At 41.2% G+C, this 24,857-nt stretch overlaps 1 protein-coding gene and 1 non-coding gene across 2 annotated transcripts in view; both read right to left on the reverse strand.

Moving 5' to 3' along the window:
* Positions 1 to 19,748, reverse strand: part of LOC108493304 (protein ELYS-like) — a 26,452-nt gene extending 6,704 nt beyond the window's left edge. The window contains exons 1-18 of the mRNA XM_017806579.1: positions 19,479 to 19,748; positions 15,231 to 15,357; positions 13,789 to 14,042; positions 12,243 to 12,423; positions 11,039 to 11,246; positions 10,304 to 10,420; positions 9,568 to 9,652; positions 7,087 to 7,237; positions 5,249 to 5,381; positions 4,980 to 5,161; positions 4,453 to 4,514; positions 3,538 to 3,666; positions 2,139 to 2,229; positions 1,963 to 2,052; positions 1,660 to 1,800; positions 1,023 to 1,127; positions 457 to 550; positions 1 to 70 (exon numbers count right to left, since the gene is read on the reverse strand). Of these exons, the coding sequence (XP_017662068.1) occupies positions 1 to 70; positions 457 to 550; positions 1,023 to 1,127; positions 1,660 to 1,800; positions 1,963 to 2,052; positions 2,139 to 2,229; positions 3,538 to 3,666; positions 4,453 to 4,514; positions 4,980 to 5,161; positions 5,249 to 5,381; positions 7,087 to 7,237; positions 9,568 to 9,652; positions 10,304 to 10,420; positions 11,039 to 11,246; positions 12,243 to 12,423; positions 13,789 to 14,042; positions 15,231 to 15,351 (2,214 nt within the window). The 5' untranslated portion in view covers positions 15,352 to 15,357; positions 19,479 to 19,748. The remainder of the gene's footprint in view (positions 71 to 456; positions 551 to 1,022; positions 1,128 to 1,659; positions 1,801 to 1,962; positions 2,053 to 2,138; positions 2,230 to 3,537; positions 3,667 to 4,452; positions 4,515 to 4,979; positions 5,162 to 5,248; positions 5,382 to 7,086; positions 7,238 to 9,567; positions 9,653 to 10,303; positions 10,421 to 11,038; positions 11,247 to 12,242; positions 12,424 to 13,788; positions 14,043 to 15,230; positions 15,358 to 19,478) is intronic.
* Positions 19,749 to 23,969: 4,221 nt separating this feature from the next.
* TRNAE-CUC lies at positions 23,970 to 24,041 on the reverse strand. Its single transcript has one exon. It is a non-coding gene; the product is annotated as a tRNA-Glu (tRNA).
* Between the last annotated feature and the right edge of the window lie 816 nt (positions 24,042 to 24,857).

Here is a 24,857-nt window from a genome sequence, read left to right on the forward strand (position 1 = left end):
CTTCTCAACTTGGTCTCCTAACTGGGAAACCATTCCATCAATCATCAAGCAGTCAGAATCCCATTTTCCTCTGCAACAAAAAGGAGCAAGGATTTGGACAGAATAAACCACTAAGTCCAGCCTCTCAGTGTAACAGATTTCCACCAGTCAAAACAAAAACCCCCTTCCTATGAATCAAAGAAAGGAACACACACACAGGCATGATTATGGCTTGAAATGCACATGGCAGATATTTCTGTGTTGAAGAAAAGATGGTCTTTAGGTCACAAGAATTAGTAAAGGAGTCTAAAGTAGAAATCCAAGAGAAAAGTTGCAATGACCGTTTATAGGTTTTCTTTGCTGTTGTATTACATGTGAAACCAAGGAAGCATAGGCAAAGGCTTTTAAGTGGAAAAAAAACCACTCTCCTACAGTCTAACAGAGGAAGTTTTTCTAGAGCTTTCCTGCAAGTCTTACCTTGATAAACGCTGAAGTTTCTGTCGGTGACCAGTATAGTAGCTCTGAATCAAAGGATAATTGTAGAAAGGTCTAGACAAACGCACATGGTCATCTACAGGCAATAAAGTGAAAGCAAGTTAAAGTAAGACCATTTCTTTAAGTGGTAAGTTTTTCTTAACTAAAACAACTAAGACAGAAGATCAGACAAGCATCAATAAGCTTTCAACTCTCTAAGAAGCCGATCCTGTTTCTGCCTTTGCAAGGAGAGAACTAAGACAGAAGATTTGACTACTACCTCTTGTCCGAAGATCCATTTCAAGTTTACAGCTAATGTGGCATTCAGAGTATGTAGTGGAAGCTCAAGTTCACTATTAAACAAGCAACTATCAAAGGGAATGGTTTTTTGAATGTGACATGTGAACATGCATAAGACAATTAAGGCTGACAATAGAATTTATAGTCTATTTAAATTAAGGGCATTTCAAAGTGTATTTTCATCTCAAGCAACAAATAAAAGGTTCAGAAAATAGAGGTAATGCTTCTACTGTAAAAACAAGTGTTCCAGTATTACAGTATAGGCTTACCTAGATCCTCAGGAGGGAGACTGGATCGACAGAACCAGATGACCACTTGTGCATACAAAGAAATGAGGCTAGTTACCAGCTGCTTATTTGTGAAGTCTGTAAAACCAGAAAAAAAGGAATGAGATGATAAAACTTGAACTATTAGATACAGTAACAAAGAAGACATCTGTTTTTCATGTAGCAGAGATTTTTACTATAGCAAAGGGATGGTTGTCTTTTCCCCTCAAGATGCCAACAACAATTTCTAATAACAGAAGCTACAGAAATTCACGCAACTTACAAGTTACTCATTTCAGCTTCCTTTATATTTTCTAGCCATTTGCACACAGCTATAAATTGCTAGCTAAGAGTCAAGAATATTTTTCAGCATTACCACACCCAGTTGCTTACACAGCTTATTGCTGAATCAATGTAGCCTCCTCTACCCACTCACATCAACTCCACAATCAGCCGTTCCCCTGAACTCAAAGCACCTTAAATCATAGTCCCAGCTTCTGAGATTTGAGAAGTCCCTCCTCAATCCGACTCCCTCCCAACCATCCAAAACAACAAAAGCTCATGTCTCCACAGTTACAACCCAACCATCCTTCCAGATCTTCATCAAACAGACCGAAGATTTAGCAGCGCTATCACCAACCTTTCTCAGTAAGCTCTCGTGCTTCTGTGAGAAAACAGTTTAAGACTGTGTTAAGGCTGCTCAAGAGCAACTGGCAGTGCTGAAGGGACTGTAATGTCTGTGGGTCAATGAAGTTGCAGGAGCCGTCAAACAGTGGAACACCTTGTCAAGAATAAATATTAAATCATTAGTCAACAGAGCAATTGTAGAGTTCCAAAGGACACTTAAAGAACTGTGTGCACTGTCATATACTGGCAGATCACCGAATAAGATCCTTTAGGAAGAACTATTTTAGGTTTCAAAAATGACAACAGGAGTACTCACATATTTGGTCCAGTTCATCTTTTGTACAGATTACTTTGTTCCATGTCCACTCAAGAACAAACCGTAAATTAACAGCAGAACTTGGCTGCTCTTTAAAAAGAGAAAGCAAAAAAGAAATAAATATACAAGGTCAAACTAAAACATACAGAACACAAAAATAATGTAAAGAGCATTACCTTTACAAGTCCAGTGTTTGATGCATCCAGTCAGAAGTTCTAAAGAACCTGTCTGGACAGCAGCTGACAATACTGCTTCCAACTGCTCCTCCTAAACAGAACAGACCAAATTAAATGAGAACCTCACATACTTCTGATACCTTTTGAACCATCCACAGAAGTGTTTATTTCCAACTGGATACTCATTCAGACATCACAAAGTCAACTAGTGCACATGCAACTAATTCCACATTCTTCTTCTTCATTCTAGCCCTGGCTGGACTGCCTGTTGCTCTGAGGAACACAGCAAAAGTTTCCTCTGACATTTCAACTTACTAATTGGCTAATTCTAATCTGCATTTGCGTGCCTCTGTGTTTTAGTCTCCATTCATTGAGTTCCAATAACTATTTTCAGGAATATCTTGTGCTAATATCCCTCATGCACTTTGCGCACACGTTTGCCATCAGGAACACGTGAAGGGGACAGAACTAATACAGCTGTGTCTGCATGGAAACAGTGAAGCTCAGGTCAAGCAGCTTCCAGGACTATCACAACATGAAGCAGCTTTGACACCCAAAACATTAAGTTGTAATTTGTTAAAGTGCCAGAAGAGAAGTGAAACATTTCAATTCTAAGGGGCTTAGATTTCAGGCTGTTCAAATACTGCAGTATAATATCATGGCAATCCTTGAGAAGGACAATGCACAGGTGTGCACACATCTGAGTAATCAGGTAGCAGCTTATTTCAGGTGGTGTTCAGACACTTCTTTCAGGTGAAATGATCCTGCATAATATTTTACTTTTTTCTTTTTATTTTCCTCTATGTTTGTTGTTTTGCTTTTCTTAAATTCAACAACATGTTTGCTTTCTAGATAAATGGTTACATTCAAGGAGATTTCTACACATTAGAAAATATTTTTTTCTGAAAATGGGTTTGAAACAAGGAAACACACCAAATACTACTTACAGTGGCAAACAAACCTCCAAACCAAGCTTCTTGACCCTTATTCTGAAATTTTCTTTCTAGCATTTAAAAGCAATCCCCACTTGAAAGCATAACAAGTCTCCAACAATATAGTCACAATTCAGCAAAGGTCATCACAAAATTTTTTGCTTTCCCAAGTTATTTCCAAACCAGAATTAATACCAGAACATCTAACGGGAACATAAGAGCCCTCATCAGGCTCGCAAAATAAGTGTTCTATGGGCTGTTCTATCAGCTTTCAAAGAGGGTTGTTCCCAGTCAAAGTCAGTGGTCTGGATCTAACAATGCTTTTACTTTTGCTAACCAAAGTCAACAATGCCTTTCAATGCAACTGGCAAAACACATAAAAATCAGATGATCATGTCTTGTAGCCTCAACCATCCCATCAAAAAAGATGGATGTATTTTCCCCTGGATTCCCCAACGTACACTCGCCTGACTCAAACTGGATGGCTGGACATCAACCAGTCTTGGAGACAGCAAGCCACCTACGAGACATCTGCTGTAGCTGTCATGAATGGCTTCACTTGTTAGTGGGCCAGATTTCTTCAAAGACTTCAAGGTCTGAAACATCAGTCAAAAACCACTGATTAAGACAGTATTAATACTCGATCACTAAGGTTCTGTCTTAAAAACAGCAGCCAAACTAACAGTTCCAGTTTATAAAAAATATGTTGTAGAGGAAGATATGAAAATATCAGCCATTGCAATGCTGAAGGAAAGATTTTCTAGCTTCTCTGTCACTACACAGGCCCTGCTTTTTCCCTGACCACTGACACAAATTATATTCTGTAGAAAATAAACCTAACACACAACTTTAAATCACACTTTGGAAGATCCCTTCTGTGCTTGTTTGTGCAGAAGCTGATTCATGTTGGAATATTTAGTGAGCTGGAACTTAATTTGAAAGGATTTGTCACAAATTGTGCAGTGGCTCAGAAGTTATAATTTGGCTGATGTGGGGAGAAAAAAATATTAATTTCTTCTTCAACTGTTAAATAATTTTTCCTTTTTTCCATTCTGTCTTCCTTTCTCAAGTTAATCAGGGATCAAAACCTAACTCCAGACTGTGCAGATAGTTTGACTGATGGGCAATGAAGTAACTGCTTTCCCCAACTTCCACAACACTTTTGTTCTTGCTCCAACAGCAATGTTACATTCCTTTCTAGGCATTCAATCCCTACTTGTGCTTCCCTGAATCAGTACTATTTGCATAAAACTGGCAGGACATAACTGCAGTTGTGCATGTGGACAGACAGGATGAACATGGAGTGATCTCCAACCCTCAAGGCAGTACAAACTTACAAATGGTTCATTTCATTCTCAATATAGATACAGTAAAAAAGTCACCTCTTTCTGGAAGCTGGTGCAAGTCATGTGAACGACTCCTGAGTTCAGCAAGCATGTAACATCTGCAGAAACAATGAGTGTTCAACAGCCTTCAATACTCCCACTGTATGACCTGTTTCTGTTCTTTAAATAGCGAGATCTGGAAAGACATACCCTGAGTGCCTCTTTTCTTCATCAGATCACTTAAAAACTTCCTTAAAAAAATCATTTCTGTCTGTAGAAACTTTATCTGAAGAGCTACCGAGGTGCTGTGCTTTGTACCTCAATCCAAAGTCATTTCATCTTATGACCATCAGCCCTTCACAGGCTACGTTACAAAAGCACCAAAACCCACAACTCAGCAGACTGTCAGATATGTTTCACAATACTGAAGACCTTGTTAGCACAAGGTAACCAGGTTTGTGAGGGTTTGGGGGTTTTGTTTGTTTTGCTTTTGGCATGACAAATGAGGAACAAGAAAGATAACCACTAAGTGGCATTTGACCTCAACTGAAGCTTGTCACGATTCAAAGCACTGAAATACCTACCAAAGTTATAGGTGCTTGGATTAAAAAACTGCTCAGGTGGTGGATAAGAAGGAGGAACTCCCCGACTTAAACTCCGCTCATGTACCAGAATATCCAAAATGAGGTTTGGAGAAGTCATGCTTATTACAGCATCCAGTGACCACAATGCAAAATAGGGGCAATCATGAAGGAATTCTTCTGGCCTTAAAGAAAACAAGTGCATCAGCTAAACACTAACTTTCAAAGGACTTACTTGTGGGGATATTGAAAACAGTATAAAAAAAACCTACCTCAGTGAGTCTGGCATTTGAGCATGATACCAGCGATTGATGTCAAATGCACCCAAATAAGTAGATGGTTTTCCCTGACCATATGTATTCACTTGCCAACTGAAGACTGATACACTGGTGTCAGGAGAGATTACTGTCAAAAACAAGCCATTGTTTCTTATTGTAGAAAATACAAAATACTTGTTGTTTTTGAAACACCACTTTCTATTTTAGCTTAATTCTGTTATTTCACTCATGAAACACAATACTTCACTAAGAATGATAAAAATAATTTACAGTATATCGAACATCTCAGTGATAGGTTTCAGTCATACTGTCTCTTTTGCTTGTTCCAATTGTTTTTGTTCTAAACCAAATCAAATACATAACTGTTAATTAATTAAGTTTTGCATGCTAGATTAATAGTTTAGGGGGAATATAGGCTAGGAGCACATACATAGTTACTTTTAAAAAACATACATTTATTTATCTTAAACAGTTGTATCACTCAGCTAGCATGAATAATTTCCAGATTTGACTCAATTACAAGTTTAAAGGATAACTCCTCTCCATCATATTCAGAATGAAATAACAGCATTATCCCACTAAATAAATAAATAAATAAATAATTATTATCATTAAAAACACAAACAGGAAATTGGAATAAAGATTTTGACATAAAACATTCATAGTCTTCTATTTTGGTTCTCTCAATAAGTGGAATGCTCTGTCTTCCCTGGGGAGAATGCCCTCTCTAGACACAAAACAAAGTATGTGTATATCTTTTACCCTAATAGAGTAAGGAACAAAAGCAGACAGTATATTTGGCAAAATGTTTCTCTGTTCTCTGTTGAATTCACAGTTACTATTTAGGGATCCTCACAGACTTTGCTGTGTCACGTTAAAAACTTCTGTGCCATTTCCATTTTGTTAGCTGCTGAAACTGCCTTTGAATATAACAATTACTTTCACAATTCAGAAGACAGCTTCACTGCTAGCCTCAACACACATCCAACACAAGCTCATGTGTCCCCCGAACCTAATTTGAACAGGTTCTCAACAAAATAGAAACCACCAGAAAACTCACTAGTATTTCGCCATGCCTTTCGATTTGATAAAAACGAGAGAGCAAAGGATTTTCTTCTTGTTGTTATGTTGGGGGCTTGGGTTTTTTTAGGGGTGTGGGGTGGATAATATTCAGCAAGCTGTCATCCAGGACTGCTTGATCCTTTTTACCGGGCAGATTTACAGACACTGGTCCCCAAGCCTGTAGTGTTGCAAGGGATTCTTGAACCTCATAAAATTGGCCTTGGCCCATCAATCCAGCCTGTCCAGATCCCTCTGCAGAGCCTTCCTACCCTCCAGCAGATCAACACTCCGGTCCAAGGTGGTCCCAAACACCTTGAGGGTGCACTCAATCCCCTCGTCAAAATCATTGATAAAGATATTCCATAGGACTGGCCTCAATACTGAGCCCTGGGAAACACCACTAGTGATCGGCTGCCAACTGGATGCAGCCATAGGCTTGAATGGGGGGAAAAACCCTCAGGTAACATTCCTGAGCAGTAGAGAGAATGATCTTACTGTTCAAAGATGACAGCTGGCTGAATAAACTGACTGACCAGCATTATACAGATGACCCCACTATACATTCCTCTAGCATGTCAGCAAGAGTAAAATAAAACCTATTTTTCCCTTAAAGAATGATATTCAGAGGAATAAAAAAGTCCCACATAACTTTAGCATCCAATTTCTTTTAAATAAGCCCAACAAGCTTGGCTAGACAGTAGGTACAGAACAGCATTCAGATTCCCAAACCATGCAGTTTAGAATAATGAAACATGGACATCAGAACAAACCTTCATTAACGCTGTCCTCTTTGTCAACATGGTTGTGAAATTTTTCTATGGTCTGAAAGCTGAGGAATTTAGTACTGCTGATCTGCCCTCTCAAGGGAAAAATTCCACCAGTAAGATCTAAACTGTACAGTTTAACACAGTATTTAAAATCCTGGGGGAAAAAAATTGAAGAAGAGAGAAAAGGTCATTTTGAGATAAAAACATACATTATATCTAAATATGAAATAATGCAAATATCTAATATAATATGCAAATTGTACTGTATATTTCCTATGAATAGAAACTACATCTGACATGCAAGAAAATTAAGTGTCAAATCATAATGGGCAAGTTTGGCTGTAAAGAAAAAAAAAGAGTTACTAGAGAGAGAGTTACTGAGAACCTTTTACAGATTTAACAATCTTCTTTCAAACTTCATAAACTCTTACCAGCTCCTCCTCTAATCTTGTAGGAGACTAATGGGTGAAATATCCCTCAATTCCTTATAAAGACGACATGGAGTGCACATGGACAATGTGTTTAGGATCACAAATTACTACAGAGTAAGCAACCTCTTTGAGATACACAGAAATGGACATACAGAAAGGATTGTCTCGAACCTCTGATATCACCATTTTCTAAGAAAACATTAACTGAAATACTGTCTTTCCAAATACAACATTCATTCAAATTGTCTACCATACAACATGTGAATACTGTACTTCTGAGGGTTGAAAGTCCAACATTAACTACACTGCAGCTTTCTCAGGTTACAAACACAATAACAATATTTAATCACTTTGTGCGCTTTTTTTTGAAAAATGAGGAAGGAACTTTCCTATACATGAGGAGAAAGGGACAAAATTTAAACTCATTCAAAAAATTCAAAATGCGCAGTCCCTATAGAGTATAACAGTTGAAGAATCACCTCAGTTTTATTCCATACCTAATGAGAAAATGCAAGACAAGGTATCAAAGTAGGAGGAAAGACTTGCTCTGAATTAAGATTACTTTCCCACCAAAAAGATCTTAGAAAAGTTTCAAGCACACTTCTGAACAGAATTAAACATTGTACAGGTGCCTCTCATAGATGTTGGACATCTGAGACCTCACCTATCTTTTAAATATATCACCTCTGGAACCAGTTCTAAAAGTTTACGGAGACTCTTTGACCAAATTATATCATCATCATCATGATCATGGCTAGGCTTCGCGAACGAAGATTTGGGAAGGCTCTATCCACATTTGCTACAGGCACGCTGGTGGCTTATGAGGTCAATACGTGACAGACATATCCGATTGCAAAAGGCACAGCAGAAAGACTCCTTAGATGGTGTATTCTGCAATACACGGTTCTTTCTGCGTTGCCTTTTTTCCTCGAGAGTGATCCTGCGTGTGTTCTCGAAGGAGACAGCTGCGTTATAATGGCGTGTCTCCAGGCCTCCCGATTGGAGGCCAGAGTAGACCATTTATGGTGATCAATATGGCCAAGGCTGAGATGTTGTTTCAGGGAGTCCTTGTATCTTTTCTTCGGGGCTCCTCTGTTGCAGCAGCCAGTGGCAAGTTCACCATAAAGCAAGATCTTAGGAAGGCGGTGGTCCTTCATCCTGGAGACGTGCCCTGCCCATCGCAGCTGTGTTCTCAGTAACATGGCCCTCAATACTTGTGATTGCTGCTTGTTCTAGAACAGATGTATTGGTCACATAATCTGACCAGTGGATGTTTAGGATTGTACGGAGGCAGCATTGATGGAACTGTTCTAGGAGACGCAGGTGGTGGCGGTAGATGACCCATGATTCGGAACCATACAAGAGAGTAGACAACACTATGGCTTTGTAAACACTGATCTTGGTGCTTTTCTTCAAGTGTTTATTACACCATATTCTTTTGTGGAGTTTTCCAAAAGCACTATATGCCTTTGCTAACCTGTTGTCTATCTCTCCGTCAATCTTGCCATCCGAGGAGATGAGGCTACCTAGGTAGCCAAATCATATCACTATTCATTGAATTTACATATTTTGCTGGCTTTAAGAGTAGACTTCAGGGGCAACCCAACCAAAAAGTAAAACAGTTATATTTACAGCTACTGAGTTTCAGGATCAACGCTTAAGAGACACTTGTGTTATTTGTTATTTGTGCTATGTGTTATTTGATGTTCAGTTTGGTTACACAAAGCTATTTGAAGTCCTGTCTTCTCTTCCTACATGCCATTCATGTGACATTTAAATTAAAAATAATTTCATTGTAAGAGTTGTTTCCTCTTCAGGAATTGAATGTAGTTTGCAGATGAATCTAGTTGGAATACACAGCTCTGTAGCATAAAATTGTATGACTTGTTTTTGAAAAGTACAGACAAAAGCCATGTCCAAGAAAACTCACCAAAAGACTTTTTCTTTTCTTCAGTTCCTCTCTGAAGTTTCATTGTAAATATTAGCCTGACCAACTCAACTGATACTCAGAGAAAATCGATCTTTTCATGTCTCACACACAGGCATGTCTTACCTCATACATGACTTGTCCAGATGCCAGGCATTTTCTGTCACCAAATGCTAACTGCAATAGATGTAAACTCAGAGCATTCCCTTCACTGAAAAGGGTATAAATTAGGAAATTTGATTACAAAGTTGCTTTACAGTCCTCATTATCATTTTAATACGTTTAGGCTGAAACTTACTCAAGAACATGCTCTTGCTGAAAAGAAAAATGCCACTTCTCAAAACATGATAGTTGGTCACATTTAGCCATTAAAACATAAAGAAGAAAATTTTGACACCAACAGCTTCCATACCATTGGAAAGCTCTAATATGTTGTATGGACCTAAAATTTTTGGAAATAGCTCTTAACAGTAAAGTGTTCTCCATCAGAACTGTTTTGAAGTCAAACTTAAGACTGCCACTCTTTGAATAGCTGGGGCTGACTAAATAGCTCGCTGAGGCTGAGAGAGAGAGAGGTATCCTTCTCCCCTTCCCACCAAAGTTTATTCCCTCTCTTGCATGCACTGCACCCTTCCACACTGACTTGATTCCTTAGCCCAGCAGGAAACCATTGATTTGTCTGCTCAACACTGTTTGTTTTCTGCCAGGGAAGGCAAACAGGTTCACAAAGGCTCCAAAGACTGCTGAAGCCGTCACAAGGCAACCAGCAATACTGTCACCTCCCTCCCTTGGGGACAACTGTATGTGAACAAGTATTAAAACAAATACTAAAAATCAGTGGCTTAAAGTAATTTTTATTCACCTTTGTTGTGTAGACTGAACAGCCCACAGGTAGCAACAATTGCAAAGATCACTCTCAGGCTCTTGAAAAGTAAGAGCACAGACAGGAATCCTTCCTCCTGCAAGCCTAGTGTAGTGCCTACAGGTTTGAAAAAAGAAAAAAATTGGTTCATGTGCATACTTGCCTTGGAATGGGTTAATCCCCCATTTCCATCAAGACTGAAATGTAGAAAAGGATGTGTTATCAAGTACAGATTACTTATTGATTTTTTCATGTTTCACTTGTTTAATCCTGGATACTTTGAAGAAAATTATCACAAAAATCACATTATTCGCATACTGAAGCCTTTCAGTGTATGCCCTAATTGCAGTAACTCATTCTGAAAAATACATTTTAAAACCTGTTTCATCAAACTATACGCATTACCAGATTTCACTGAATACTACTGGATAGAACAAACTGACTTACAAAAATCACATCCCTACTGTCTGACATAACTGAAAGCAGCATGCTTTCCACAATTCCTCAATCCACAGACACAATAAGGAGAGCAATCTTAGTCCACTGCATAGAAGGTGCTCTACTCCACCCATGTAAGACCTAATATTTATTTCAAAAGAGGATTTCTGAACATTCCAAGGTTATACTCAACATTTCAGTCACAGAAAAAGATCTCTTGAAGTTAACATACTTTCTGAAGCAAAAAATTGAGACCACTGCACCTCCAACCATGGCCAAGTGGAAAGCAGTACTTACGCCCTCTTCAAAGTTCTCATATTTCCCAGTGACAGGTAGCCATCGGAAAAACCCACAATGAGCTGATTGCTTCTGCTTATGTAGCTCAGGGTTGACACTGCTATTCCTGAAGGACTTCGTAATTGAAAACAGAGATGCCTCCCTTCTCTGGTCACAGCTTCTCTTCTTTGTGGAACTTCAGCAGGAATTCTAGTGACAACTTCTAGATCTACATACATAAAAGCAGGCAATAAATGAGCGTGTTATGCCATTTCAGTTGCATTTTAGACTGGTGACAACATGTATAAACTAATTCTACCATCCCAGGCAAAATACCCATTTCTGCAAAACCTGTTTTGCTGTTTCTGTATCTATTCAAAGAACAGAAGAAGCCTGCCATTGGACAGGTACTCTCACTCCTATTTCAAAGCTGGGTACAAGTGTAACTTTTGTAGGCAAATTCTTCTTGGACTCTATAAATCAGGAGTATGTGCCTCAGATGAATCTACCTGAAGGGACATCAACACCTGAAGCCACTCTTGAAATAGCCAAAACAGTCTGTGCAATCTGAATACACAACTTACAGGGTTCATTCATCCAAATGTAGGATTTTTGATAAGTTGGGTTTATCTTAAAATGCAAGCCTAAAGTTTGCCCCAAGTCCATTAATGGAAAAAGGAGAACACTCCCAAGAAATATGGTACTTCTTACATAACCTTCTTTCAGGCAGGTGCAGACTCAAATCAACACCTGAAGCCACTCTTGAAATAGCCAAAACAGTCTGTGCAATCCGAATACACAATATACAGCGTTCAATCAATGCAAGACTTTTTCATAAGTCAGATTTATTTCAAAGCCTAAAGTCTGCCCCATTAATGAAAACAGAACACTCCCAAGAAATACCTCTGACACAACTCCCTATCAGGCAGGTGCACTGACTCAAATGGTAAAATTCCTGTATCCCACTGGCAAGTATCACAGTGACAAAGGGATCTGGGTGGGAAGAGGTATTTACAACACCAGGAGGAGTATTAAGGCACTCCTATTTTTGATCAGGTCAGGACCATAGGATGTCAAACTGCCATCTGCAATCTGTAGGCAGAAATGTCAGTAATGTCAGTAGTGAGCCTGCACTCTGGTATCTTCAGAGTGGGACGCAAGCTGGTTTTTTACAAGACACAAATTTTCCTACTACTAAATTCAAATTTAAAAACTGCAGGCTTACCTGATGCTTCTACTTCATTCTGACTGCAAGATAAATCATCCAAACAAAGATCAACCAGAAGTACACGACCAACATCTGTAGCCACTGCTGCCACTCCAAAAAGCCATCGCAGACTCTGGTGTAGGTGCTGAGTGCTCACACTGGCTCCTCCATCATTGCTTATGGGTTCTATTGCAGTTGCCTTCAGGAAAACTACAAGTTAATATTGGAGCTGTTTGACAAGGTAAACAGCAATCACTCAGAAGTGAAGCAGTATCTAGCACATTAGAAACAAGGAAGTAAATACAGAATCATAAGACTTAAAATCAAAGCATTCCTTCCAATGATATCAAGAAAAAGGAAATTTATAAAAAGAAAGCTCTGTACAAAATCTCTTACTGCCTTCTATTTTCTACATTTCCTACAGTTATTTAGCTGAACCAATTTCCACTTACATGGTGCATTCTGTCTTTATAGTTCACCAATTTCCATTTCCTACTTAGAAATAAGTCTAAGAAAGCACACAAAATCGGTTACATGCAAAAAGCTTTATCATATCTAAGCGATTTAAGTAAGACAGACACAGCTAAATCCACTTCTCCCACTGCTCACAGACCGTCAGCACTGTGATACAGTCCAGGCCTTCTTTGCCAAACAGGTAGTGGGATAAATCAGGGCTGCAAGTCAAACGAGGCAGTGGCCAAAGGGCACAATGGACACACCATTTCCATGGGAATCAAACATTCTTAGAAAGGGTTGAAGGGAGACCCTGGCTTAGCAGAAATTACACTTATCCTCACTTAGACTGAAAATACCCAACAGACAAAGACAAATTTTAAACGCACACCAGCAACTGTTGTGGATGTCCATGAAATCTGTAAAAGCCAACCTCAACCAGCCTGAGGCACAAGTGCTCTCTGCTCTCTGACATGCCAAGCAGTCTGCACACTCTTCCAGGAAAAGGTGAAGACAGACCTTTCAGCACCCACAGCACACCCCAGGACAACACTGGCTGTTCTAGCAGAGACACGAGCACATGAAGGCTCCTGCACTAAAGCTGAACAACAGAAGAACATGGGCTGTTGTTCAGCCTCTTACAAAACACCACACCATGAAAACAGGCAGCTTTACCTCAACAACAAACGTTTACTGGAAAAGAAGTGAGCATCACAAGGCAGTCCATCTTTTTATGGAGATTCTTTTACCCCTAGAAGTGGGGAAAAGTATTGATACCCCTAAGCCCCCTGAAGTTTTCTTCACCCCTATATCAAGCATGGAAACCAAGAAAATTTGGGAAAATACCATTCCACAGTTCTGAAATACGCAGCCATTATAAACCCACACACAAAAAAAAGTCCAGAAAACATGGTGCTCATTCAAGCCTTAGAAGAATAATGACAAAAATGCAGAAAGGTATGTTGAGAAAAAGGCTCTCTTGACTGGGTGCTCTGAAGTGACAATACAGAAAACCCAAGTCCCACAAAGAGACACTCCAGAGCTTTTCCCAAAACAGGATGGTGTAGAAGTTAACAACACAAAAGCTTCCTTTCCCCAAAAGAGTACATACCCTGCCTGGAAGAACAACTGCTTTAACCACTCGGGAGATTCCAAGGTCGTACAGGCACAGAACACTTCCCTCGGCTTCTTCCAACCCAACCAGGAGTCCAGTTCTCTTCTGCCATGAAAACTCCTTTACCACACGAACAGTGGGAGGCTGCTCATTGACTCCGCTGAAACGATACGCAGAGAGCCGCTCTCCTGTCACAGAGCTCACAACCTCCAGCTGGGGACCACACACCAGCCACGCCAGGCCACTTCTGCCTGTAAGAGAGAAGAAAGCTGACCAAACAAATCCCAGGCAGAAGGCGGAAACAACGGAAAAGTCACTGTCAAAGAGAGCAAGACCGACTCACCTACTTCTGGACAATTAGTTAAAATTGCCCATTGCAATCCTCAGGCAGTACCTCTTACAATTAACAACCTCAGTATTTTGCATTTCTACTTGTCATTCCTGTGCTCAACAACATTGACTGTCTGGGATAAAGATGACAGTATACTGACCTCCAGTCTTTATGCCCTATTGGGCTTGGGTTTGCTACAAAACACCATCAAATGCATACAGGAACATAAATTGTAAAGCATACTTCAAATATAACCCATCCAAACCAATTCATTTCCAATTTCTTTATTTTACTTCACACATGACTACTCTGGGAAGGGATTTGGACATCAACAGGAAATTATCTTGAAGTGGGCACTGCATGCAGAAATCTAAACTTCTGCAAGTGCTGATCACAGAAGTTCTTCGCTGAAGAACTTCAAGCTCAAAGGAAGGATTAACTCCAGTACTGCACTTAGTCAGGTAGGTAAGATTCTACCTGGTCTTAACAGAAGCTCAGACACCCAGAGAGACATCCAGCTCGACTTTCAGGTTGCCTAGAAAGTCAACTACCTAATCTGCTTAGCTGCTTTCAGCAACTCTCACTGGGTCCTCATCTGCATCCTATTAAATACTTTGGAAATATGTGGGCAGCGCTAAACAGAGCTCTCCTCTCCCTCTGGCCTTTTACTCAGACTAGAGAAGAAAAAGCAGACTGTTCTGCCTCTGTAACATTGTAGAAGAACTATTTCTGCATGAGATGTTATGACAGAGATAGAGCTTGAGCTGGTACAAAGAAATGCGGCCCAAAACGACACTACTGCTTTTTTCAAAACTGCCTTCTATTCCGTTCAAAACTGCCTTCTATTCCGTTCAAAACTGGGGAGGACTCATTGACTCAGGATGGTCATGGTATATATCACTTTAATAGCACAAGATTGGTGCAGGTTTTTGCAATTTCAATGCTTAACTCTATTAATGGTTTAATATTAGCATTTCTAGTTGTTAAAATATCCTGTTTGTTCTATCAGAACCTGATGCATTTTAACAGAACCAGCCTGATGCTATGACCCTGTGCTTCAGGCAGTAACAACTTTAAACCAAGACCAAATCTAAAGGAAAATGCTCACCTCCAGAAAACTTCCCACTCAGCCCAGAATCTAGGGTGGTCTCAGCTTCTTTAAGTGTCTCAACAGTCACCTCTGGAAACTGCAGCAGACTGCTCGTTACCTGAGCTGTTAGGTCTCGCATTCTTCACTGAAAATGAAGAAAAAAAGGCAAAAATAGTCTCATGTGAGCCATAAATATTTTTGAGAATGACCCAAGTTTCATCACTATGCAGTGAAAAATCTCGTATACATCACCTGTAGTTCTTTTTGCTTAAAAAAATTGAACTCAGGACAGTTTTTCTTCTCACAGCTGAGTAAAGGGAGAATCCTTTATTTTTCTGATGCCTATGAGATCACCAACAAAAGATGACACAGAGGTATGGACAATATCAATAACAGGGAAGAAAACAACACACCAAGTTCAAGTCTACTCACATAAGTTAGCAAGATGTGATTTCAGAAAAATTATGTATTAAAAAACTTCTCAATAAGAGGTATAATTTTCCATTTGTCCTCTCCCTTGATTTAACACTTTAATATTTGTTGTCAATTGTCTTCTAGTAAATATCACACATCATTCATGTCTTATTTACATTTTGTACTGCTGGTATTTTCAAGCAAAACAGACTTTCATGGGTCATCAATTGCACGTACTTTTCCATACACTCAGGAAGTAAACATAACATAGCACTTCAAAACACTGGGGTTTTTCTGTACTGAGATCCTCATATTCCTTATTCCTTCCCTTCCTTCCTATTGCCTTTCCTTATCATATCTTCGCAGTATTTGACAAAAATTTCTAGGCTTCGAGGAGGCATGCACCAGGACCAGAAGGTTATTCTATACCACCTCACTTCCTTGCTGGGGCTGGGGAGAAAGAGAGTCTCTTCCAGGGAGAAGAGCTCTCTTCCAGTCAGGGTGGTGTGACTGCAGTCAGTTGGCTCAGGCTCTAGAATGAAAATTTCCCATGTAAATCACTCTTTTTTGTACACATTTGTTATTAATATAGTTCCTGTTACTGTTCATTTTCTTATCTCATTGCTGTTTCCAGCAAATTGTTCTTATCTCAACCTGTGATTTTTACCTTTTGTGCCTCCAGTTCTCCTCTCCAGGACACCACGGAAGAGGGAGGAGTAGTAGCGGTGTGTGGTTTCAGTGGGAGAGTTAAACTGGAGAATACCATTACCAAACCACAACAGGCTATTAGACAGTTTCACACCTCTGTAGGTGCCCCACAAGAGTTCATATGTCAGAATGTCAAGACAGATTTTTTTGGTGGAAAAACTGAAGAACGGAACGGATTTACAGCATTAAATAGGTGGCTAAATATGAGATATTCCATACACACTACTTTAAGTAATTGTTTTTGCAAGTTGTCTGGCTTATGGTAAAGGCCTCTGGAAGAGATTCAATTCTCTTGTTCAAACAGCACTGCTTTCTTCATACCATCTCAAGATACTACACATAGGTCACCGTGCCTGGGTTGTGCCCCTGTATCTGCTGCCAGCATGACAACAACGAGCACAGGAAGGGTAACTCAGGGGCCTGCACTAAGCACAGGTCAACATTTTAAGAAAAATGATGGCAAAGCCACTATTGCAGGATGCTGCTGCAGCCAGGCCTGACCACTCTGCCAGCATTCACTGCTAGCACAGAGCAAGTTCCAAATGGGACAACTTATTTGCAGTAGTTTTGCTGGGTTTCCTGTTTCATACTTGCCATCAGTTCCAAGTGACAACTTCTGCACTGCATCCAGGGGCTCCAGAGAGTAAAGAGTCCCACAATTTCACCAGCATTCTGACTTGAACTGGAAGGATTTAATGGATATGTTTGAAGAGTAACCCATAACACCAAATACTAAGGCAGGTACATCTGGTTGGTGAATAGCATCTCTGAAAGGTTTCTCTGTGTGTCCATTGCCTTTGAGGCTGTCACTGGCACCACTGGAATGTTCCTGCTTTCACCTGCTTTACACCCTCCCTTCAGGCATTTAAATGCATTGATGAGATTCCCTCTGAGCCTTCTCTTCTCCAGGATGAACAGTTCCAGACTCTCCTCAGAGAAGAGATGCTCCAAGCCCCTCTAACCATCTCTGTGGCCCTTTGCCACACTCTTTCCACTACCTTCATCTCTCTATTACACTGGGGAGCCCACACCTGGACACAGCATTCCAGCTGTGGCCTCACCAGTGCTGGACTAGAGGAATTTCACCTCCCTCCACCTCTGGCAATGCTCCTCCTCACACAGCCCAGCAGACGATCAGCCTTCTTTACTGCAGGGACAGCAAAGTGCTGGCTCACCACCAGTGGGTGTCCACCAGGACTCCCAGGGCCTTTTCTGCCAAGCTCTTTCCAGTTGGGCAGCCCTCAGCACATATTGGAGCCTGGGGTTGTTCCTCCCCTGGTGCAGGACTTTGCACTTCCCCTTGTTCAACTGCAGGAGGTTCCTGTCAGCCCATTTCTCCAGCCTGACAGAGTCCCTCTGGATGCCAGCATGACCCACTGGTCTATCACCACTCTTCCCAGTTTTGTATCATCAGTCAGCTTGTTGGGAGTACACTCTGCCCCGTGGTCCACACCATTAATGAAAACACTGAACAATGACCACCACCACCCCGCCCCAAAGTTGTCTATCAGAATTCTACAGTCAGGTGTTTTTCCCTCAAGTGCAGCATAGAGATGCTTTTGCAGAGTTTGCACAGGTGCTTCACAAGCTCTCCAAGAAGCAAAAACGTACAGCAGAAGATGAGAAGGAGAAAGGAATTTAGCACTCTATCCCAATAGCCCCCAACGGCTAAGAGCCTGTATCTGATGCAGACCAAAGATTTGATTTCCCTTTAAATGAGAAAATAAGCAAAAGCAACACAGATCAGAATTGATCACTAGAGGAAGTTTACCAAGCTACCTCCTATGGTTCTTGTCTAACACGACTCTAGTTTCATTCAAGAGTTGCAGCCTGTCTAATGTGGCTAAGCTACCAAAGTTCCTGAAGTCAGCTCTGAAATGATGCTTGTCTTCACATTTCCTTGGCTTACTTGGACAGAGAGGCATAGGTTCCAAGTGTCTCAATACAGAGCACACCAGTACACTATCTCACTGCTTGCCCCTCCCAGCACGAATTCTAGAATCTTCAATGGCCTTCTGGAACCACTGGCAGTCATCTTGTCCAGCCCCTGCTGCTCAAGCAGGGTCATCTAGAGCAGGCTGCCCAGGACTGTGCCCAGATAGCTTTGGAACATCTAGTTCTCAAATGCAATCAGCAATCTGACAAGCTCAACTGCAGAAACGTTTGCATTCCATGCAACAGGCCCAGGTGTTTGGTGACTCTCTCTTACCAATTTGAGGATTCTGTTCTCTCACTCACACAAGTAAAACAATGTCACACCACCAAAGTCATCACTATTTCTCTAAAACTGTATCCAGCACCTTACTAGCCAGAAGACACAGAATTAACAGAAGCCTGATCATGCTAATTTCACTGACTTGAAAAAGCCAACCCAGGCATATCGATGCAGGAAAGAGAGCTGAGGCAGCATGTGAATGAGGAGCTGTCCTCCGCAGCACAGGATACAGAGCTGTGCCCAAACGCGTGGGACAGCTGCCAGCCAAGGCTGACACCGTCACCCAGACCGACGGGCCCTGCAAAGGCACCTGAACGGCCACGCTTGGCCCTACACCCCACACGGAATGCAGCAGTCCCAACACGATCAAGGCCCTAAATCTCTCTTAATTTCCCCTGACATGATCAGGAAGCAATTGTTAAACCTGAAAGACTGACCCTGACCTTTCTATTGTCAGAAGCTCCTGACTTGGAGTCACGCTTTATTAAGGAACACTTAAAACACAGGGAGCACTTTCGTTTAAGCCAGCAACTCTGTTTGCTTCATGCAAAGACTCCGAGACCCCCACAAATCGCACTGGATTCCTGTGAGGCTGTGCCCTCCCCTTTACACCCATCCCTCATCCTGCAATCACCACTCTGCATACAGAGAGCACTTCTCGCCTCCTCCATTTGGACGGTTCACAAAGAGCAGATGGGAGGGGAGGGGTGTAGGCCCCTTCAGCAAAGGTGTGCATTGAAAGCCTTATTAATCAAATGATCAGACCCCTTAACTCCCAGAGCAGCAAATCGCACACTCCTTGGCTCTTACACACCACGGCCTCCTGCTGAAGTGCTTCTGCCTGGTTAAACAACCGCCATGTTGTTGCCATGCACACTCATGGTGCCCGCTCAGCCTCGCTGCTTTCACAAACAGTGTATATATATTACCTGCATAAGGGTACGTGCAATATGAGAGCATAGGCTACATTATGGTGTTCAGATCACAGGAGGGCCCCAGTGCCAGCAGCTGGTGGGAATTGCTGAAAATGATGCAGAAGCAGCAGTTAACAGAACTTACATAACGATGAGTGGAAGGTTGGGAGCTCGGTAACAAGTCAAACCAGCCCAACACAGCTTGTTCAGAAGCATGTTGCACAGCTTACATAACCAGGGCTAACAATTTCATATGTAACACTTCTCCGAGGAATATGTATATCCCTGGTTAATAGATACGTGTGTCATCTTGAGCCAGGCATGCACATCAGGCAGAGTTATCCCCTCGCATGCCCAACTGCATAATAAGGTAACGTCTACTTCTTAATACTACATGGGTTTTAAAGAGTTTTATTCCTGAATTTTGATGACAGGACCACAGGTCATCGTGTGAGTCAGCAACCAAAGTCAGGTCATGGGGGACAGAGGCCTGTCTGTGTCTGCAGTGTCAGCAAGTGGGTGGGGCAGTGAAGGTCTCAGTGCCAGGAGCTGGGCTGGAGACCACAGGGATGTGGCACATGTATCCAAGCTGCCAGCAAGGGAAGGGTGGTTGTATTTTCCCCTAGCCATATCACAGAGTCACAGGGTCAACTAGGCTGGAAAAGACTTCTGAAGTCTTACATTGAGTCCATATAAACTGCTTGCAGACTTCAGGGTGGGCTAGCCAGTGAGTAGGAGGAAAAACCAGGAAAAACCAGTCTCTGGGAAGATTGTTTCAGGCAGAGGGCAGGGATGCAGCCCAGGGTGGGGGCAGAGACAATTGCTGGGCTTGAAGCTGTGCTGAGCTTCTGGGTCTCTGTAAACGCAGGTGTGTGTGGGAACCGACAGGCAAGGGAGGAGGATTTTGGTGAATTGCCATAGTGCTGGATGGGACGTGCCAAAGGCACAGCCCTGTCTCTAAGAACCTATGTACCCACACTCGTTGGTGTCATGCACGTGCATGGTGCATGCTCAGCCTCGCTACTGGCCTAACTTGCCAAGAGAAGAAAGCAGCAGCCACATCCATGGGACTTGGACAGAAACACTCCCAAGGTATGGAGTGCATCTGGGCAGGCTCCTGTGACCAGGAAGGAAGATGCCCTGGGTTAGCAGATTTGTAACATCCCACCACTACGTGGGCAGGCACTGACATCAGATGTTAACCTTCACAATAGTAAATTCATTAACTTGAAAAAAACCCCACCAAAAACCAAGCTGTTCTGTACTAGCTTAAAGGTTGAGAACTAAAAATAAATATCCGGGACATGATTTTTTTTATTCCCTCTATCTGTCTATCTGTCTTAAACAGGAGTAACTCAGATTCAGATAGGGTTATGCATTTCCATGTTGATAATGCGAGCGAGATGGGAAGGAGTGAGTTTTCACTGTTGTGTTTATCACAGGGACGCACAGTGGATGATGTCAAAGGAAAACAGCAACATGTTCACAAATTGTATCCTTAAATTATTTCTGCGGGCACAGAGCTGGGGAGGCTGGTTAGGGAAAACAAAGTGCTCTTTCTTGATGGAAGTAACACAGGAGTAATTCACAAGCAGCCATCAGTCACCAGGGTGGTACTGTTGTAGACAGAAGGCACTACTGCACAGGAGTGAAGCTTTCTGCTTACAGCAGTGCTAGAATACACTGGACTACAAGCACAGAAGGATGGTGACGGAGCAGGAGGACCCAGCAGCTACAAAAACTGTACTAAGACTAAAAAAAACCCAAGACTTCTAGTGCATAAAGAGGTATGGCACAATAAAGCTTCTGTCCTGTATAAAGCTGTACAGAAGAAAGCATCAGTTTTCTTTACTGAGGTGGTGGAAAGACTTTCCCATGAATACCCTGTGCAAGAGTGAAGTTTGGAAGCATAAAGAATATTAAAGATCAGTGTTTGAACAGTTGTTTTAAACCGGGTTACTAAAACCTGACATTTTTGGTTCTAATGTTAGGGATCAATTAATTACACCCTTGACAAATTGTTTTAGGGTTTATCTGTAAATCTAGCTGTAATACACCAACTTCTAATTCAACACTATTTTATAGGATCCACAATGGCTTTACTTTAAGTTGCTCCATATACTCAGTTTCCATTTTTCCCAATTTGAAATTAACTGCGTCTTTTGTAGTACAATCTGGAAAATTCTTGGAAATAAATGATGCTTTGTGCTACCTCCCACGTGGTACTGCTTGGTCTTTTCCTGATGTCAGGTGACTTTGAAGAGCTCTTTACACACAACAGGCGCTGGGTCGCTCCTTGCACCATAACCAATCATCAAATAGCTCTTCTCTGGGCTGGTCTGACCGTACACCAGCAGAGCAGCATTATAACCTGACCAAGTGTTCTCCAGCACTCCATGTCCAAAACCACAAAAGGCCCCTCTCTAAAAAAAACAAAACAAACCACCAAGTGCATCCTCTTCATAGATGTGCAAGCACTGCTGTCCAGTAGGAGTGTCCCCACTAAGAGTTTAAATTACAAATCAAGATTTGCAAACATGCTTGAAAGTAGCACCAAGTTGCAGGATGTCAGAAATGTAGATAACATCTAGGTAACACTTCAAACCAGTAAACAGGTAAACACCAGACATTTGCATTACATGTACATGAATGTTAATAAGGAGATATTAAAAAACAGTCTACAACAGTATATTAGCTAAAACTGACTTTAGTTGGTTCTTTGAGTAAAATCTTACCTGGCCTGTGTGACTGCTGGATCCTGCTGAGATGAGCATGCCATTCTTGTCCTTTAGGAAAGACACCATACTCAGAAGCCCCAAAAGGTCAGATCAAAAGTAAAGATTTTCCTGTGCCCTGGATTCCTGAGGTCGTATATGCTTGTGCTGTTCATTTTTACAGAAATCACACACCTACCTCCTGCATCCTTCTGTTATTAAAATCCCAATTATAGTATCAAAATGCAAGCCATCAGTCATTCATTAATAATTCATGTTTTCGCCTGGATTTAAACCAAGTTCCGCAGAATGCACAACACATCAATGACTGCTGTGGGATAAGCCAGCTCTTGAACCATCACAGACAAGGAGTAACTGACCTGAATGAATGGACACATCATTCAGCAAATAACCAGAACTTGCATCTTTGCCTCTGCCTCACACATACTGGTCATCCACACAGTCCAGTGCATCGGAAAATGCATTTTATTTTAGGACAGCTTTAATTCAAAAGGAACCACAGTACATTTATCTCCAAGCATATCAAACAGACTCATTATCTTGACTACTTTGATGAAAAAAGCATTCCTAGAATGGTAACCCAGAAGTTTTGCACAGAAGACAAAAGTACAAACAAAAGAAGAAATATTTGCTACCCTATTATCTAAAATTCTGTCATTTTATAATTTTCAGATTGGCCTAAACTAATCAGTTACAAGCATTGCTTAACTATTCAAGAGAACCTTTGGAATGGTTTCTGCCTGTAGCTTCTCTTTTCCCACCAGAAATCAACAACTATTAGCTATTTATGATTCGTTACATGGGAAGTAATCACATGGGAAGTGATGAAATTGCAGCAAATAAAAAAAATATTGTGCTAACAACCCTGAGAGTAGTCTTCCATGAGAGGAAGTTCTGATAGGAGATTACATTAGTTATCTGTGCCCTTATCTGCACACTGGGCATGTACAAATATTAAGGCTAATAAGCAAAGTCAATGTGAATCAATTAGCACTTTACGCACCAAGTAGCTATCAAAAGTAAAACAGATTCACTTTAACTCTCCTTTGTGTTATAACCTGGAAAGAATACTTTCATCAGCCTTAACTTCTAAACATTTGAAGAAAAAAGGTCTTAGGAATATTTGTGTTAACTCTCTGAGGTAATGCAGGGAACCATTTCCACTGAAACATTTCTTCTCTTGATAAAATACCTTCTAACAACAGCCCTTAATCTTTTTCATTCTCCCTTCAGTAATATCTCCCACTGTGTGTTTCCTGGAAATAAAATCTGCCATTACACCTGATTTTATTCTTTCTGAGAGGTGGGATTCTGCTATCCCAAGGCCGTCAATGTTCCATTGGAATTTTCTCATCTTACAGCCCCAAAGGAACAGATGCACAATTTGGCTTCAGCTTTTAGCCATCTGACATTAGATCAAAGGAGATGCATCAAAACACTCTCGAGGAATTCTAGCATTTCCTTAACGAAGAAAAATACACACCCTTCAAGCAATTACTTGCCTATAGAAAACAATGCTCTATTTCATCATGGCCAGTCTTCGCGAACGAAGATTTGGGAAAGGTCATTAACCCTTCGAGCCTGCACAGTGGATTTTTTAGGTGAGACACAGTGTGCACTGAACTGAGCCCACCCTTTAATCCTAAGGTTCATCTGCCGGGGCAAGCTCGGATGGTGTCAGCGAGGTCCTCAGGACGTAGGTTTGTTTAGAGTGACCTTCTCTTACATGGATGGCCTCACAGGGCTGACGAGCTCCATCTGCCTGGAGGAGTTCCCTGACCGGGAATCGAACCTGGGCCGCGGCGTTGAGAGCGCCGCATCCTAACCACTAGACCATCAGGGGGCCCCCTATTTATAAATATGCTCTATTTAGTGATGAGCTGTATTGAGTAGCTCCCGTGAAATTCTCATTGTTTGCAAGAAAACTGCCGCCCTATGCCCCTACAGCCTTCTGCATGCATCCACAACAGTGCATCACCTCTTCCTTTCACAGGCCCCTCACACCCTTCTCTGGCACTACGAATATTATCTTCCTCTCAGATACACACGCAAACATCTGCAAATCATCTCTTCCACTCACCCTATACATACTTGTAGCAAGCCTACACAAAAAGTACCCACATAAAATCTGTTTTCTCACTTCATTAGAAACCCATCCCTGAGTTGCCATCTTAACACTGTTAGCTAGCTTTTCCCTTTCTCAGGCTCATACTAGAAATTCAGTGTCTGCTTTTGCTTCCATTTCCTCCTATGTCCTTCAAATTTCTGAACTCTCATTCCTTGTTACACATTATGCTCACATTCCTTTTTAAACTGCTCCTTGGGGAAAGTGGTGTGCACTGGAGAACAACGCATCGAATCCAAATCACTAAAAAAAAAAAAAAAAGGGAAAAAAAGGAGTAAAACATTTTAACATATAATTAACATTCCTTCAAACTAAAAAAATACTAGAAAATTACGAACCTTTAGGGAGTTATTAAACCTAATGCCAATCGTCTTTTTATTGTTATTGCTTGCTTTCTTCCTAAGTACAGCCAAATGAGAATTTAGCTGATGCAAAGGAAGAGGCTAAACATTATTTAGCTAATATTGTGTTTTCATCTGTTCTAACTGATTTTCATACAAAAAATATACCTATATGTAAGTATATGACAGAAAC

The sequence above is a fragment of the Lepidothrix coronata genome, unplaced genomic scaffold, assembly GCF_001604755.1.
Source record: "Lepidothrix coronata isolate B3197 unplaced genomic scaffold, Lepidothrix_coronata-1.0 Scaffold16, whole genome shotgun sequence".
Classification (NCBI taxonomy): Eukaryota; Metazoa; Chordata; class Aves; order Passeriformes; family Pipridae; genus Lepidothrix; species Lepidothrix coronata.